Source organism: Pan troglodytes, chromosome 4 (genome assembly GCF_028858775.2).
Source record: "Pan troglodytes isolate AG18354 chromosome 4, NHGRI_mPanTro3-v2.0_pri, whole genome shotgun sequence".
NCBI lineage: Eukaryota > Metazoa > Chordata > Mammalia > Primates > Hominidae > Pan > Pan troglodytes.
Window position 1 is genome coordinate 1,189,702 of NC_072402.2, and position 12,352 is coordinate 1,202,053.

The 12,352-nt window shown below is 61.8% G+C and overlaps 2 protein-coding genes across 8 annotated transcripts in view; one reads left to right on the top strand and one right to left on the bottom strand.

Annotated features, from left to right (window-relative positions):
- Positions 1-4,605, top strand: part of EXOC3 (exocyst complex component 3) — a 27,417-nt gene extending 22,812 nt beyond the window's left edge. For 5 of the 7 annotated variants that reach the window (XR_010157099.1, XM_054684103.2, XM_054684104.2 and 2 more), the window contains one exon: positions 695-1,258. Coding sequence is in view for 4 of the 7 variants with exons in the window: in XM_054684103.2 (XP_054540078.1) it covers positions 695-866 (172 nt within the window). In the remaining 3 variants the exon portion in view is untranslated. Of the gene's footprint in view, positions 1-694; positions 1,259-2,452; positions 2,651-3,791 lie in introns of those variants that run through there. The other 2 variants (XR_008547843.2, XR_008547844.2) reach the window with 1 other exon arrangement.
- Positions 3,173-12,352, bottom strand: part of SLC9A3 (solute carrier family 9 member A3) — a 54,866-nt gene continuing 45,686 nt past the window's right edge. Inside the window, exons 10-17 of the mRNA XM_016952867.4 lie at positions 12,162-12,291; positions 9,671-9,783; positions 8,882-9,011; positions 8,540-8,716; positions 8,358-8,430; positions 7,899-8,009; positions 7,173-7,422; positions 3,173-6,054 (exon numbers count right to left, since the gene is read on the bottom strand). Of these exons, the coding sequence (XP_016808356.4) occupies positions 6,051-6,054; positions 7,173-7,422; positions 7,899-8,009; positions 8,358-8,430; positions 8,540-8,716; positions 8,882-9,011; positions 9,671-9,783; positions 12,162-12,291 (988 nt within the window). The 3' untranslated portion in view covers positions 3,173-6,050. The remainder of the gene's footprint in view (positions 6,055-7,172; positions 7,423-7,898; positions 8,010-8,357; positions 8,431-8,539; positions 8,717-8,881; positions 9,012-9,670; positions 9,784-12,161; positions 12,292-12,352) is intronic.

Consider the following 12,352-nt stretch of genomic DNA (forward strand, 5'->3'; position numbering starts at 1 on the left):
GGGTGGGTGGAGCTCGAGGGGCACACCCCGGGTGGGGACAGTGGGGTGGGGGTGGGGGTGGGGTGAGGGCAGGGCTGTGACAGCTCTGCTGTGTGTGGTGGGGAAGATTTGGGCTGTGGAGTGGCCTGAATGGGGCGAGTTTAGGAAGTTTCCTCTGTGCTCATGGTGGACTCGGGAGGGCCCAAGTGCAGCTTGGACCAGACACCTTCCGAGGACGTGATTACAGGGAGTCCCCAGTACCAGGTCCAGGGAAGGGGACCCACGCACATCCCCCCTCCACCATGCTGGCTCCAGGCCCCAGGCCAGCCTTTGCGGCCCCTGTCTCAGGGCACCTGCCACTTCCCCAAGGGGCCACCTCCATGGCTGCAGCCGCGTCACCTCCGTCCCATCATCTCGCTGGTTAAACGTGGAAAAACGGGGTCTTGAGCTCTCCACGGTCTCCCCTCTGGTTGGGCCGGAACAAAGATTTATAAAAGCAGTGTTGAAAAATCTTTCTGCAATTGGATTGAGAAAAGACAGAGTAAGATGAAAATGCAGGCTTGTCTCCCGCTGAAAAGGGAAAGGTGCCATTTGTCTGCAGCGGTCCTCACCCCCTGTGTTCTGTCAGCTGGGGTGATGAAGCCGTGAGTCCCTGGCAGCGTGGTGCATCACAGGGGTGCTAAGCGGGCATGGGCTGACATCTCCCCATCCCCAGGGATGACCACATCGGTGCGCTGCTGGCTGTGCGTGGGGACGCCAGCCGTGACATGAAGCAGACCATCATGGAGACCCTGGAGCAGGGCCCAGCACAGGCCAGCCCCAGCTACGTGCCCCTCTTCAAGGACATTGTGGTGCCCAGCCTGAACGTGGCCAAGCTGCTCAAGTAGCCTCCGCCGGCCTGCCCTGCTCGCCCCTCCACAGCCTCGGTCCCTGCCTTTAGAAACACGGGACAGCCGATTGCTCTCCTTGGCCACACGTGCTCCTTTTAGCTGCACGGCCTGTCCTTAGGTGCCAGTGTGATGCACCGGGTGTGCGTCGAGTGAGCGTCCCGAGGCCACGTGCGGAGGCCCCTCACTGTGCTGTCAAAGGCCTGTGGGTGCAGGGCTCTGCTGCACAGCCTCTCTCGGGTGCTTGTTTGTTGCAGTGGTTGAAAGTGTGTGGGGCACAGAGGACGTGCACCTCCCTGCCCTCCTCCTCCCTGGGCCTTCACCGCACCCCATCTGCTTAAGTGCTCGGAACCCGGTCACCTAATTAAAGTTTCTCGGCTTCCTCAGAGAAATGAAAACGCCATGCATTCTCTTTTCCAGTTAAGGTTTTCTGACTACTGATCTAGGATTGCCCAGGAACTGTTGTCAATCACAGAGTAAAAGTCTCCCCTCAGCCTGGATGGCGCCCTCCTGGTCCCCTCCTGTCTGACATCCCCTCAGCCTGGAGGGCGCCCTCCTGGTCCCCTCCTGTTTGACATCCCCAGAGTTACTCCTTGGGTCCTTTGAGAGAGGCGACACCAGCTGCACCCAGCAAGCCCTGTCCCCACCCCCAGGTGAGCAGACCTCTGGCACCGGGTATTGCCAGCCAAGTCAGCCATACCTGGTAGACGAGCAATGGCAGGAGTGTAAATTTTGGTAAAAGTAAATATGAAAGTGAATATTTACTTGGAGTACACTTCAAGACCCGTGAATCATGCTTTTCCTGATAGAGAATCCTTTAAATTCTCTTTTCTAAAATGTACCCATCTCTCTACAGCATCTGCCTTCAATGGTAGCATCATTTTGCACGTTAATCTTTGATTTTTTTCCAAAGCTAATCAAGGCATTACCCCGGAGGCCGGGCGCAGTGGCTCACGCCTGTAATCCCAGCACTTTGGGAGGCCAAGGTGGGTGGATCATTTGAGATCAGGAGTTTGAGACCAGCCTGGCCAACATGGTGAAACCCCATCTCTACTAAAAATACAAAAATTAGCCAGGTGTGGTGGTGCATGCCTGTAATTCCAGCTACTTGGGAGGCTGAGGCAGAATTGCTTGAACCCCGGAGGCGGAGGTTGCAGTGAGCCGAGATTTCACCACTGCACTCCAGCCTGGGTGACAGAGTGAGACTCCGTCTCAAAGGAAGGGGGGAATTACCCAGGATGAGCAGGGAGTCCTGGGTCCTGGTGCTCAGAGGGGCAGACCCCTGTGCTCTCTTAATTTACAGAAAAGTATTGATTTGGTTGAGTGAGTGAAAGGCATTGACCTTCATTCCTCCTCTCGCCTGTGTATACAGCGCCTCGTTCCCTCCATCCCTGTCTGTCTCAGAGCCCCAGGGACTCACAGATGGGCGAAGCGGGGGTGTCAGCGGGCCCTTCTGTCCCTGTGAGGACCCCGCAAGGCTGGCCCATGGGCCGCAGGTACTCCAGCCTGAGGACACGCTTTGTTTGCTCTCAAGATGTTTTTGAGATGGCAGAGTTGACATTTTGCTTTTATTTCATCCTCACAAGATGTGAAAAATTCACAAATGGGACTTCTTGAAAGACTCAAAACTTGAGAAGTAATTGAGAAGTAGAAGCAGCTCTTAACAAGCATCAGGGGCTCAGAAGAGGGTGCTCTTCCCGGGGCATCCAGCGGGCGAGCTGTTCCGTGTGCCTCTGAACCCAGCTTCCCACTTAGCAGCAGGCCTTGAGTGCACCTGGCATACAGTAAGTGCTCAGTAAATGCATATGAATTAAAATTCGTAGTGTTCACAGTCATTAGAGTGTCCCTTATAAGAATGAAAAATGCGTTTATTTTCCCACTGAGAGGGAATTCTTGTTACTTCTGGAATGAGTGCCCAGGGCGAATGGTGGTGAGTGTGCAGCCCTCACTGGTGTTTTGCTCTGATTCTGTGTGAGGGTCACCGCTGGGACCCACGGTCACTGGTCACATCCTCCTCAGGGGTGCCTGCAATGACAGGCCTCCGCAGGGGGCTCTGACCCCATCTGTCTGCACCGGAGGGGCTGTGCTCAGATCCAGGGGTTGTGCCACAGCTGTGTCCAGTGGCTTCCTCACACCAGCTAGGAAGGGCAGCAACAGCACGTGCACGCACACACGCACACAACGCGCACACACACGCATGTGTCAGTGCTAATTTTTGGGCAAAGTGATGTCTGCCTACAGGAGACGTCTCCTTAAATTCTCATAGGTGGATATTTCTCTTTTATAAACAAAGTTTGCACCCAAAATGCCTTGAAATGTTTTTAATAGAATTGGTCTAGTAATCGTTCAGGATTTCGGTGATGGGCCCTCCCTGTCTGGACACTGCCAACCCACAGCTGGAGGGGCACTTAAGGCACGTCATTTTGTGATTAGAATTACACAAAGTTTGATTAATATTATAGCTGCAAAATTCACATACACAATTTTCACTCATAATTTAAAATATTTTGATGAAATTCTTTGCTTTCACAATAGAAGATCAATGGTACACAGTATATTGAACTCTGTAACAAAATTATTTTTGAGAAAATACAGAAGTGAGAAATAGTGGTTTCCTCAATTTGTTTATAGTCTATCACAAAGTAGGCCAAAGTTCAGTATTAAATAGATATCCTAATAAAAGTTTTTACAAGTTTTCCTAAGGAAATACATTCATAAGACTGTTTACCTTCTGTTTGACAGCAGTGACAGGAACGTGGGGATCCCCACTCATGACGAGTCCCTAGCACTCAGCCCCTGGCACCCACAGCCCGGGCGCGCTCCGTCACCTGGTAGGGAGCAGCCTGGGCTGCTGTGAGTGAGGTGTTCTCACTGGAACTCTGGTTCCATGTTTGTATTTAGCCTGTGCAATTCTCGTAAACACAGAACACCTGCCTGCCCACCCCCGGTGCTGAAGACTGACCAGTCAAGCAGGTGTTGGTGAGAGTGTCGTGGTCACCATGTGGAGATCAGGCGGCGATTACCGCATCTTCTTTGCTGACTTTGGTAACCGGGTGTCCAGGGAGGAGCGATCGGGAGTGGCCAAGCAGTTGCCTGGACTCAGCTTCTGACTCTGCAGCCGGGAGTCAGATGCAGGCCCAAGGGTCCAGGGGAGTTGTTCAGCGCCTGGAATCGCCACGCACTGCGCTGTGGGCCGCACGACGCTCCTGCTCTGTTCTCCCAGGCACAGACAGGCACTTGGAAGGCAGCTTTGCTCCTCTGGCCACCTGGAAACCTCCCAGCAGTTCAGATGGGACAAACTGGGGGCCTGTCAGAACAGCCACTTGTGCCGGGAAGGCCAGGCCCCGGCCTGCTCCGATGAACGTCAGGACGGTGGCTGCAGCAGGGAACCAGGGCTGGCCTTGGATCTGTCCAGTAGGGTCACTGACTGGGCAGGGCTTGCTGCATAGAGGATGGCTGCATTTTGTGCTCAGAGTTGGTTGAAATGGCTACGAAGTGTGGAGAATGACCACTGAATCCCAAAAAGTCACTGCGCTTGATCTGATCCAAGTAACAGTGACTGCAGTTAGGGTCGAGAGCTTCTCCGAAGCAGCGGTCATGGAGGCTTTTGTGTGGCTGACGCTTCCCTTTTTCACAACAGTAAAAAGCTATCAATGGGAAATTGTGGACTTTTCCCACCAGGGACTCAATGGGGACTCAATGTGCAATATTCAGTCAACATAAAACTCTTTAAGAACTCCTCCTGACTGGTGACTGTCAACACTTGATCTGAAACGTGAATAGTTTAATTTTCCTGAGCAAGGAGCTGCGAGTCTAGCTTTAGAAAAGCCCCTAGGAGTGTCCACCTCCACCACTTCCACCGTGCAGGCAGGTTTCAGGTGGGTTGGACCCTGTGGGACTTGCCGTCTGAGGGATGGATGGACTCCGAGCACCCTCCCCGGCTCAGCACCCGCGGCCTCCGCCCACTCAATGGACTGTGCCTCCCAGAGCTTGGGCTGGATGGTCTCCCTGCAGAGGACCAGGAGCTCTGTCCAAGGCCTCGCCCTGGGACGCTGGAAGGGGTGGGAAGGGTCAGGGGTCCGGGGTCTAGGACAGGCTCAGGGGTCTCAGCAGGTTCTCCTTGGAGGGCCTGAGCCTGGTACGGGGGGCGGTGCCCTGGGCCCCTCCATGCCCCCTGGTTTGTTAAGGGGGACAGAGCAGCTGCTGGGCCCCACCATCCACTTAAGGACTGGCCGTGATTCTTGGCAAGCTCCGCCCGCCAGGCCACCTCTCACCCAGCCAGGGCACCCCGGGCGACCTCCGCGCCAGGTGCGACAGCTCAGGCCGGAGACCTCGTCTGTGGGGACGGGCCGTGTCCGGGGCCGCCACCCTGAGACCGGGCGCGGGCAGGACGGAACCTGGGGGGGAAACGGGGCAGGTACTGGCTTTAGGAGTCTAAATCCCCAAACGCTGAGCAGACGGAAGACGTTCCTGCCACTTTACCTGCAGTTCAAAGACCTGGCGAGGGCCTGGAAACGGCGCTCGGCCCAGGCCGCTTGCGGGCGCTGGGCCTGCAGCCGCTGCAGGTCGGGCCCTGAGTCCTGGCGCTCGGGAGGTCCCTGAGTCGGTCCCCGAGTCAGTCCCCGGGCGCGGGGCTCGGTTGGGGGGGGGCCCGGAACCTTGGGCTGGTTTCACGCAAATCCGTTTGGGGCGAGCCTCGGTTTCCCGGCAGCGGTGGGAAAGGGCGCGAGCGGCCAGCCATGGCGCGCGGACCCTTCCCGCCGGCGGCGTCACAGCGGCGTCTCCTCCTGCTCCAGCGCGTGCGGCGGTGCGTGGCACGAGGGCGGCAGCGACGCCAGCTTCAGCAGCGCGGGGCGGCGGCGCGCGCGAGGCCGCTGGAACGAGCGCCGGCTGTGCACGCGGCGCGCCGCCGCCGAACGCGCGTGCGCACTCGGCAGCGCCCGGCGCTCCGGCCCCGCCCCCGGCGCAGGCCCCGCCCCCGGCTCGCCCTCGGGCGGCTCTGCGGGCGCAGGCGCGGCACTCTCGGAGTTCTGCGCAGGCGCTGGCGTGGGCGAGGCGGGGCTCGGGGCTCGCGGTCGCTGTAGCCGCGCGGGGATCTGGGGTTTCTCTGGGACAGCGGCGGCGGCGGTGGGCGGACCGTGGCGCGGGGACGAGCGTCCGGTTAGCGGCGTGTCGGAGCCGGTGTCACCTGCGGGAGAGGAAGGCGTGAGCGGCGCGCGGAGCCCGGGCGCTGGGGCGGGAGGGGCGTCCCCGGGGGGCTCAGCTGTCCCCGAGCCCGGCGGCTCTCGCCTCCCCTCCCGCGGCGCACCCCAGGCTCGGCGTCCGCTGGGGCCTCCTCCCAGGACCCGGGTTCGCGGGGCAGAGGCGGAAGCAGCAACAGCGAAGCCCCAGCCCGGCCCCGCCACGTCCCCCCGCCGGGGGTCCCGGGACAGCGGTCTCCTCCGCGCAGGAAGGTCGCGCCCCAGGCCCTGCAGCGCGGGAGGTCAAGGTCCCCAAGGGGACCTGCTTCCTCCATCTCAAACCGCCCTGGCGTCCCCCGGGTGCCTCCCAGGCTCCCAGAGGGAGCTCAGAAAGCCCAGACCCCACGGCCCGCCCCTCTCCCTGCTCTGAGCTGGAGGCAGAATCCGGGTCTGCGGGGCCGGCCCTCCCTGTATCCCTGTGAGAGGGTCGGGGACCCGGGGCGTCTGTCTGGCTTCCCCCAGCCCTGCTCTCAGCTCCCTGGGAGCGCAGGAGTTGGACTCGCGGACTAGCTTTCGGAGCCACCTAAAGGAAATCTCAGGCGGTCCTGGTGCCCTCAGCTCCGTCGGAGCAGCAGAGACGCCAGAGTATCTCTGTCCGGGCTCCTGAGGGAGGTGCGGCCAGCAGGGCGCTAGAGGAGGAAGAGGGGCTGCTGGAGAGAGAGAGAGAGAGCCAGGTTCACGTCCAGGGAGGAGAGAGACAGAGCGCGCGAGGCGGAGACCTGGAGGGAGAGGAGCTGCGGAGAGGGGTTAGGTGGGGGGAGAGAGAGCGAGCCAGGTTCAGGTCCAGGGAGGAGAGAGACAGAGCGCGCGAGGCGGAGACCTGGAGGGAGAGGAGCTGCGGAGAGGGGTTAGGTGGGGGGAGAGAGAGCGAGCCAGGTTCAGGTCCAGGGAGGAGAGAGACAGAGCGCGCGAGGCGGAGACCTGGAGGGAGAGGAGCTGCGGAGAGGGGTTAGGCGGAGAGAGAGAGAGCGAGCCAGGTTCAGGTCCAGGGAGGAGAGAGACAGAGCGCGCGAGGCGGAGACCTGGAGGGAGAGGGGTTAGGCGGCGGGAGGCCCGGGAGCGTTACATGTGTGTGGACTCGGGGAGGGCGGCGGGGGGCCGCTCCTCGGGGCCGTCTGCCTGCAGGAAGGAGTCCACGGACTTGCTGCTGAGGCGGAAGGGCATCAGGCGGCGGAAGGTGCCGGGAGAGTAGGGTATCTGCGTGCGGGCCCTCTGCGAGGGGACCACCGTCTCCCCGGGAGACAGCCAGGGCGGCAGCCTGGCCAGGAGGCTGCGGTCCAGGGCCTCGTCCGGAGAAAACACAGGGTTGTCAATTCCTAGGAGAGAGGGCAGCGGCTAGTCAGCCTTCGGAGAGCCCCACGGCGGCAGGGGAGACCTCGCCGGGGCCGTCACCTGCTGGGTGCCTTGGAAAGTTAGGGTCACCTGGAATAGGGTCACCGGGAAGGTTAGGGTCACCTGAAATAGGGTCACCGGAAAGGTTAGGGTCACGTGCCTTTCAGGTTGCGGGCCCTTCCCCCACATCCATGACCCCACAAGCCACAGGCAGCACAGGTAACGTCTCCCTTCCCTCAAGACATACCCCGCCTGCTCCCTGCCCGGCCCACGTCTCCCCAGACAGCAGCCTCCGAGTTGGTTGAGGGGGCACTCAGTGGGTGCCAAGCAGGGCCCTTGAGAACCCACAGGAGACCCCACCCCCCCAGGTCTCAGTGCCCCTGGTCCAATGACCGAGCTCCCTCCTGGGGCAGCAGGAGCCACCCCTCCCTTAGCCACGACGCCTGTGCCCCGTCCCCACCTGCAGGGGAGTCGGATGCTGTGTCCTTGGTGACACTGGCCAGGAACTCGATTCCCCCACTCATCTCCTCATCATAGTTGGGGGGCTCCTCGGTGTCTGAAAGTTCCAAGTCTGGGGAAGACAGGTTGGGGTGAGGACTGGGGTCACTGGGGGGCTGTCCTCACGGCCCAGTCAGCAGTGTCCATCAGCTCTGTGCACAGAGGTGCAGGCAGTCGGGACCCACAGAGAGGAGGGCTAAACCGCAGGGCTGGAGGAGGGACCCCACTTAGAGGGCAGTGTCCTTGGAACCCCATCCTGGGTGGGTCTGCAGCTGGGGCCCTGACCATGCCTCCCCTGCCTGGGTGGCTGGAGGGTCCCCAGAGGGGAAGGTCCTGAGAGGGGAGGTTCCCGAGACGGGAGGGCTGGGGCTGGGAGGTGGTGGCTCCCAGTCCCAGCGTTCCTGCAGGGCTCCCAGCGCACCTTTCTCCTTGATGGTGAAATTCTGCGCAGGGCTCTCCATGGGCAGCTTCCCATTGGGGATGCTGCTGTTTCTCTGCGGAGCAAACGTGAAGCTGCTCACACCCCGACACAGCCACACCCAGCCCTGACTGCCCCCGCTCCAGGCCCCAGCCCCGCCAAGCCTCCTGGTGACCCAGCCTTACCCGCTTCTGGGCACGCTCCCGCTTGTACATTTTGGCCGCCTTCTTGTTCTGGTTGAGCCCCAGCTTGGTCGACTTGAAGGACTCCAGGCGCTTCCGCATGGTCCTGTGGAAGATTTCCCGGTCCTGTTTCTCGTCCTCCGTGGGCGTGAGCTCGTGTCGGCTGTACAGATGCTTGTACTGCGGGATCAGGCACGGAGGTCACAGCTGTGCCCAGCGCCGGACATTCTCGCCCTCCTGCCGCAGGAGCTGAGCACGGATCCCCCGTGGTCCCAGGAGGGGACGAGGAAGCCGCCCCACGGGGGTCCCTGCGGGGTCCTCCAGCCCCCAGCCCGCAGTGCCCACCTCCTGCCGCGGCTTGTACAGGTACTGCTGTAGCGTGTGGTGCGTGACCATGTCCTCCGCGTCCCGGATGCTCCGCCGTCGCTGCTCCAGAGACTGCATGTCCAGGCAGACAGCGCTGACATTCTCTCTCCTGCGTGGGGACCAGCGCTGAGCCATACAGGCTCCCTCAGGGTGGGGTCTCTTGCGTGCCCCTCGCCTTCCCACGGCGGGCATCTGGCCCTGGCTGCCTCCTGCGTGCCCCTTGCCTTCCCACGGTGGGCACCCGGCTGGGGCACGGGGACATCTGCCATCTGGCCAGCCCCTTCTCCCCTCGGGGCTTAGGCTGACTCCCCATGAGGCCTTCCTGGCCTCCTGTCTGAAGTGGGTCCCTTTCCTTACTGGTCCCTCTCCAAAGCCCTGGCTGTAAGACTCGGGGACCCCAGCATCTGCACATCTGGCAGAGTGGACCTCCTATGAGAACTGGCTGTGAGCTGTGGAGCCCAGGGCCGGAGGAGCAGTAAGGGTGGCATGGGGACCAGGACAGGCTGCTGCGGGCCAGGGGCAAACACGTCAGGCCTGGCTCACAGTCCGCTGCTGCCCCTCCCTTTCACCTTCCATCCAGCACTAAGGGAGTCTGGCCACGGCCTAATACAGGAGGGCTTGTGGGAGGAGACACACACCCCCTCTTTCTGCACCTCTCCCCTCTTCCATGCCACCCCCAGGCCAGGAGCCACCACAGCCCTGTCTGTGACTCTCAGCTCCCGAGGCTGGGCTCTTCCCCAGGGAAGCTGCATGACCATGGCCACGTACAGGAGGTAGGAGACAGAGGCCTCCACGGTGGACGATCGTGGCGTGAAGTCCACGTTGACCACGTTGTCGGTGCTGGGGGAGCGGATGAAGGCCAGGGACCCGCGGCGCTCTCCCTGTGGTCAGGAAGCAGCCCGGTCAGTGGCCTGAGCAGCCAAGCCCTAGCTGCTCCCATTGTGTGCCCTGGGGGGAAGCGCCCAGAGCTCGGAGCCCAGGGAAGGGAGACCTGAGCCCCGGGTTCACGCCTCACAGCTGCAGAGGGAGGGGTGGAGATGCCCAAACCAGGAGATCAGATTTTGAGCCCCTGTCCGTCTGAGGCCACAGCCAGGCTGCTGCCTGAACTGGGCAGAGGTAATGCTTGTGGGAGGACACAGTGGTCTGAGTGTGAAGGGGTAAAGCTGCTTGGGACTTGGGATGTGTCTGGGGAAAGTGTTGATACTGCAGAATCCTTGAAGTGGTCGCTGTCCCTGCAGGAGACCCTAAAACTCCATTGGCCTCATGTCCAGAACTGAATCAGGTAGAGAACGGAGCAGAGCCCGATGGGGCACAGAAGCCACACAGCTGAGTGCCAGAGGATGGAAGTGGGGCCGCCTATGTGTCCTCAGACCCCACCCGCCTGATGGCAGGGCCTGGAGAGCATGAGGTTGTGCAGGAGCACAGGGCAGAGTGGGCTTATGGCTGGAGTCAGGGTCCCCAGGGCCGGCAGGGGCACGGGTGTGGAGGGAACGTCAGCTCACTACACTCAGACCTCGCCAGGTGGGCACCCGTGCCGCCTTCAGTGTGCAGGATGCTCCCAGGAAAGCCCCCGGGGTCAGGTGGGTGCCGCTGTTCCCACTGAAGATGCGGCCCCCAGTTCACTGCCCACTCGGGGGGGGATTTGAGGGTCATTGGTTCTGAGGGCCCTCTGCCTGCTCTTTTGCTTCTAAATCCAGCATCTTCTGTATGACCTTTGTCCCTCTCCTCCACCCCACGAAGACAGACGTGAGGGTCAGGGGAGCCACGGTGCTAACCGCCACTCTGGGCAGGCACAGGCGAGGGCTGTGGAGCACCCGGGCACGTGGGGTCTTTGGAGGGGCTGCTCCCCACACCACTTCCCCTGCCCCTGCCGAGCCCTGCCGTGGGGTGGGGGGCGCAGGGAGAGAAAGCAGCTGCCCTGTGTGAGAGCCAGGAGGGACACTGGGCAGGCAGATGCCACCCCAGGTGTGGAGACCCCCGCTACTGAGTGACCGGGAGGAGCCCACAGGCTCCCCACATGCAGCTGAGCCCAGGGTTGTGGTCGTGAGTCGTGGGTCAAGGATGGTGGCTGGTGTGGTTGGGGGAGAGGCTCAAGGCCCGCCTGCTAACCTTGTCACCTATGTGGGGGTGAGGGGAGCCCGCCAGAGGCTAGAGCCCCCACTGTCCCTTCCCACCCTCCAGCCAGGCTCCAGGCCTCCTAGGGCCAGAGTATCTGAGCTTTCTCTCGCTTGCCGGGCCTGTGGTTTGGGGGTTTATGTGGAGCCTGGTCCAGGAGCCCTCCTTCCTGATCTGCACTGGCTGGCCCTCCTCACAGCCCCAGGCCCCCGTGCCCTCTGCCAGGAGGTGCCTTGCCACTTGGCATGGCCCCAGTCACGGGTGGCACATCTGGGGTGAATGCACGTCAGTGGAGGCAGAATCATTCTGTCTGAATGAATGGAGTTTCCAGGCCCCCACTGGCCCTCTGTGTGAGGGTCTGCGGGGTTTGGCAGGACAGGTCTTTCTCTCCGGCGAGAGCACCCACCCTGACCGGCTGCTGGATGAGGGCACCAAAGCTCGCTAGGGAGGGCTCTGTCCTTAGGGAGGAGCTGCAGAATCCCTGCAGCTGTGCCCCCAGGCCCTGCCTTGCACACTTCCTGCAGCCAGGGCGCCCCTGGGGAGGTCAGGGCAGGCCAGGGAGGCTGAGGCCCACCTGCCATAGTGGGCAGGTGCGGGAGCCAGGGCAGCAGTGGCCTCGGGGCTGGGTGGGGCACCTGGCCTCTGGTCTCTGGAGCAGTCAGGGGCTCTGCAGACGCTGAGAGGCCTGCTCATAGTGGACTGGGAGATGCTGGAGCAGCCTCAGAGCCATGGCCGGCCCACGGCGGGAGACGGCCCTGCTGCTGCCCCTCTGCCTGTGCACCTGTGGGCACCTGCGTGTGCTGGGGCAGGCAGGGCTGTATTGGGACCAGGTCCCGTAATAGCCTGCCTGCTTACCGTCTGCTCCCATCCCTAGGGAAAGCAAGGGAGCTCGGGGTCCTAGGACCTGACCTCAGCGCTCACCCCCACCAGCACAACAGTCACCAGGACTCTGTGACTCAGTTTACCCGAGAGCCCCTGGGATTCCCAGGGCATCAGAAGGCCCATCAGCCTCCCGTGAACTGCTGGGGTGGGCCTGGCCTTGGGACGCGGGTGCAGGGGCCTCTCCTCACTGCCCCCATGGCACCCACAGCCAGTGCCCGAGCCTGCTGCAGCCCCGACCCGGCAGAGCAAGCGGTTCTGCTACCTCAGCCACGTAGCTGATGGCATCCTTCAGGTTCAGCTCGTGGAAGACATTCAGGATCCGGTCTCGAGACTTCTGGGCCGACCGTCTCATGAGGACCCTGCTGAGGAACTTCCTGTCGAAGTGGGACCACCTGTAGGGACAGACCTCGGGTGTGAGCCTCAGGTGACAGGCGCCCTAGAGCCCGCCGGACG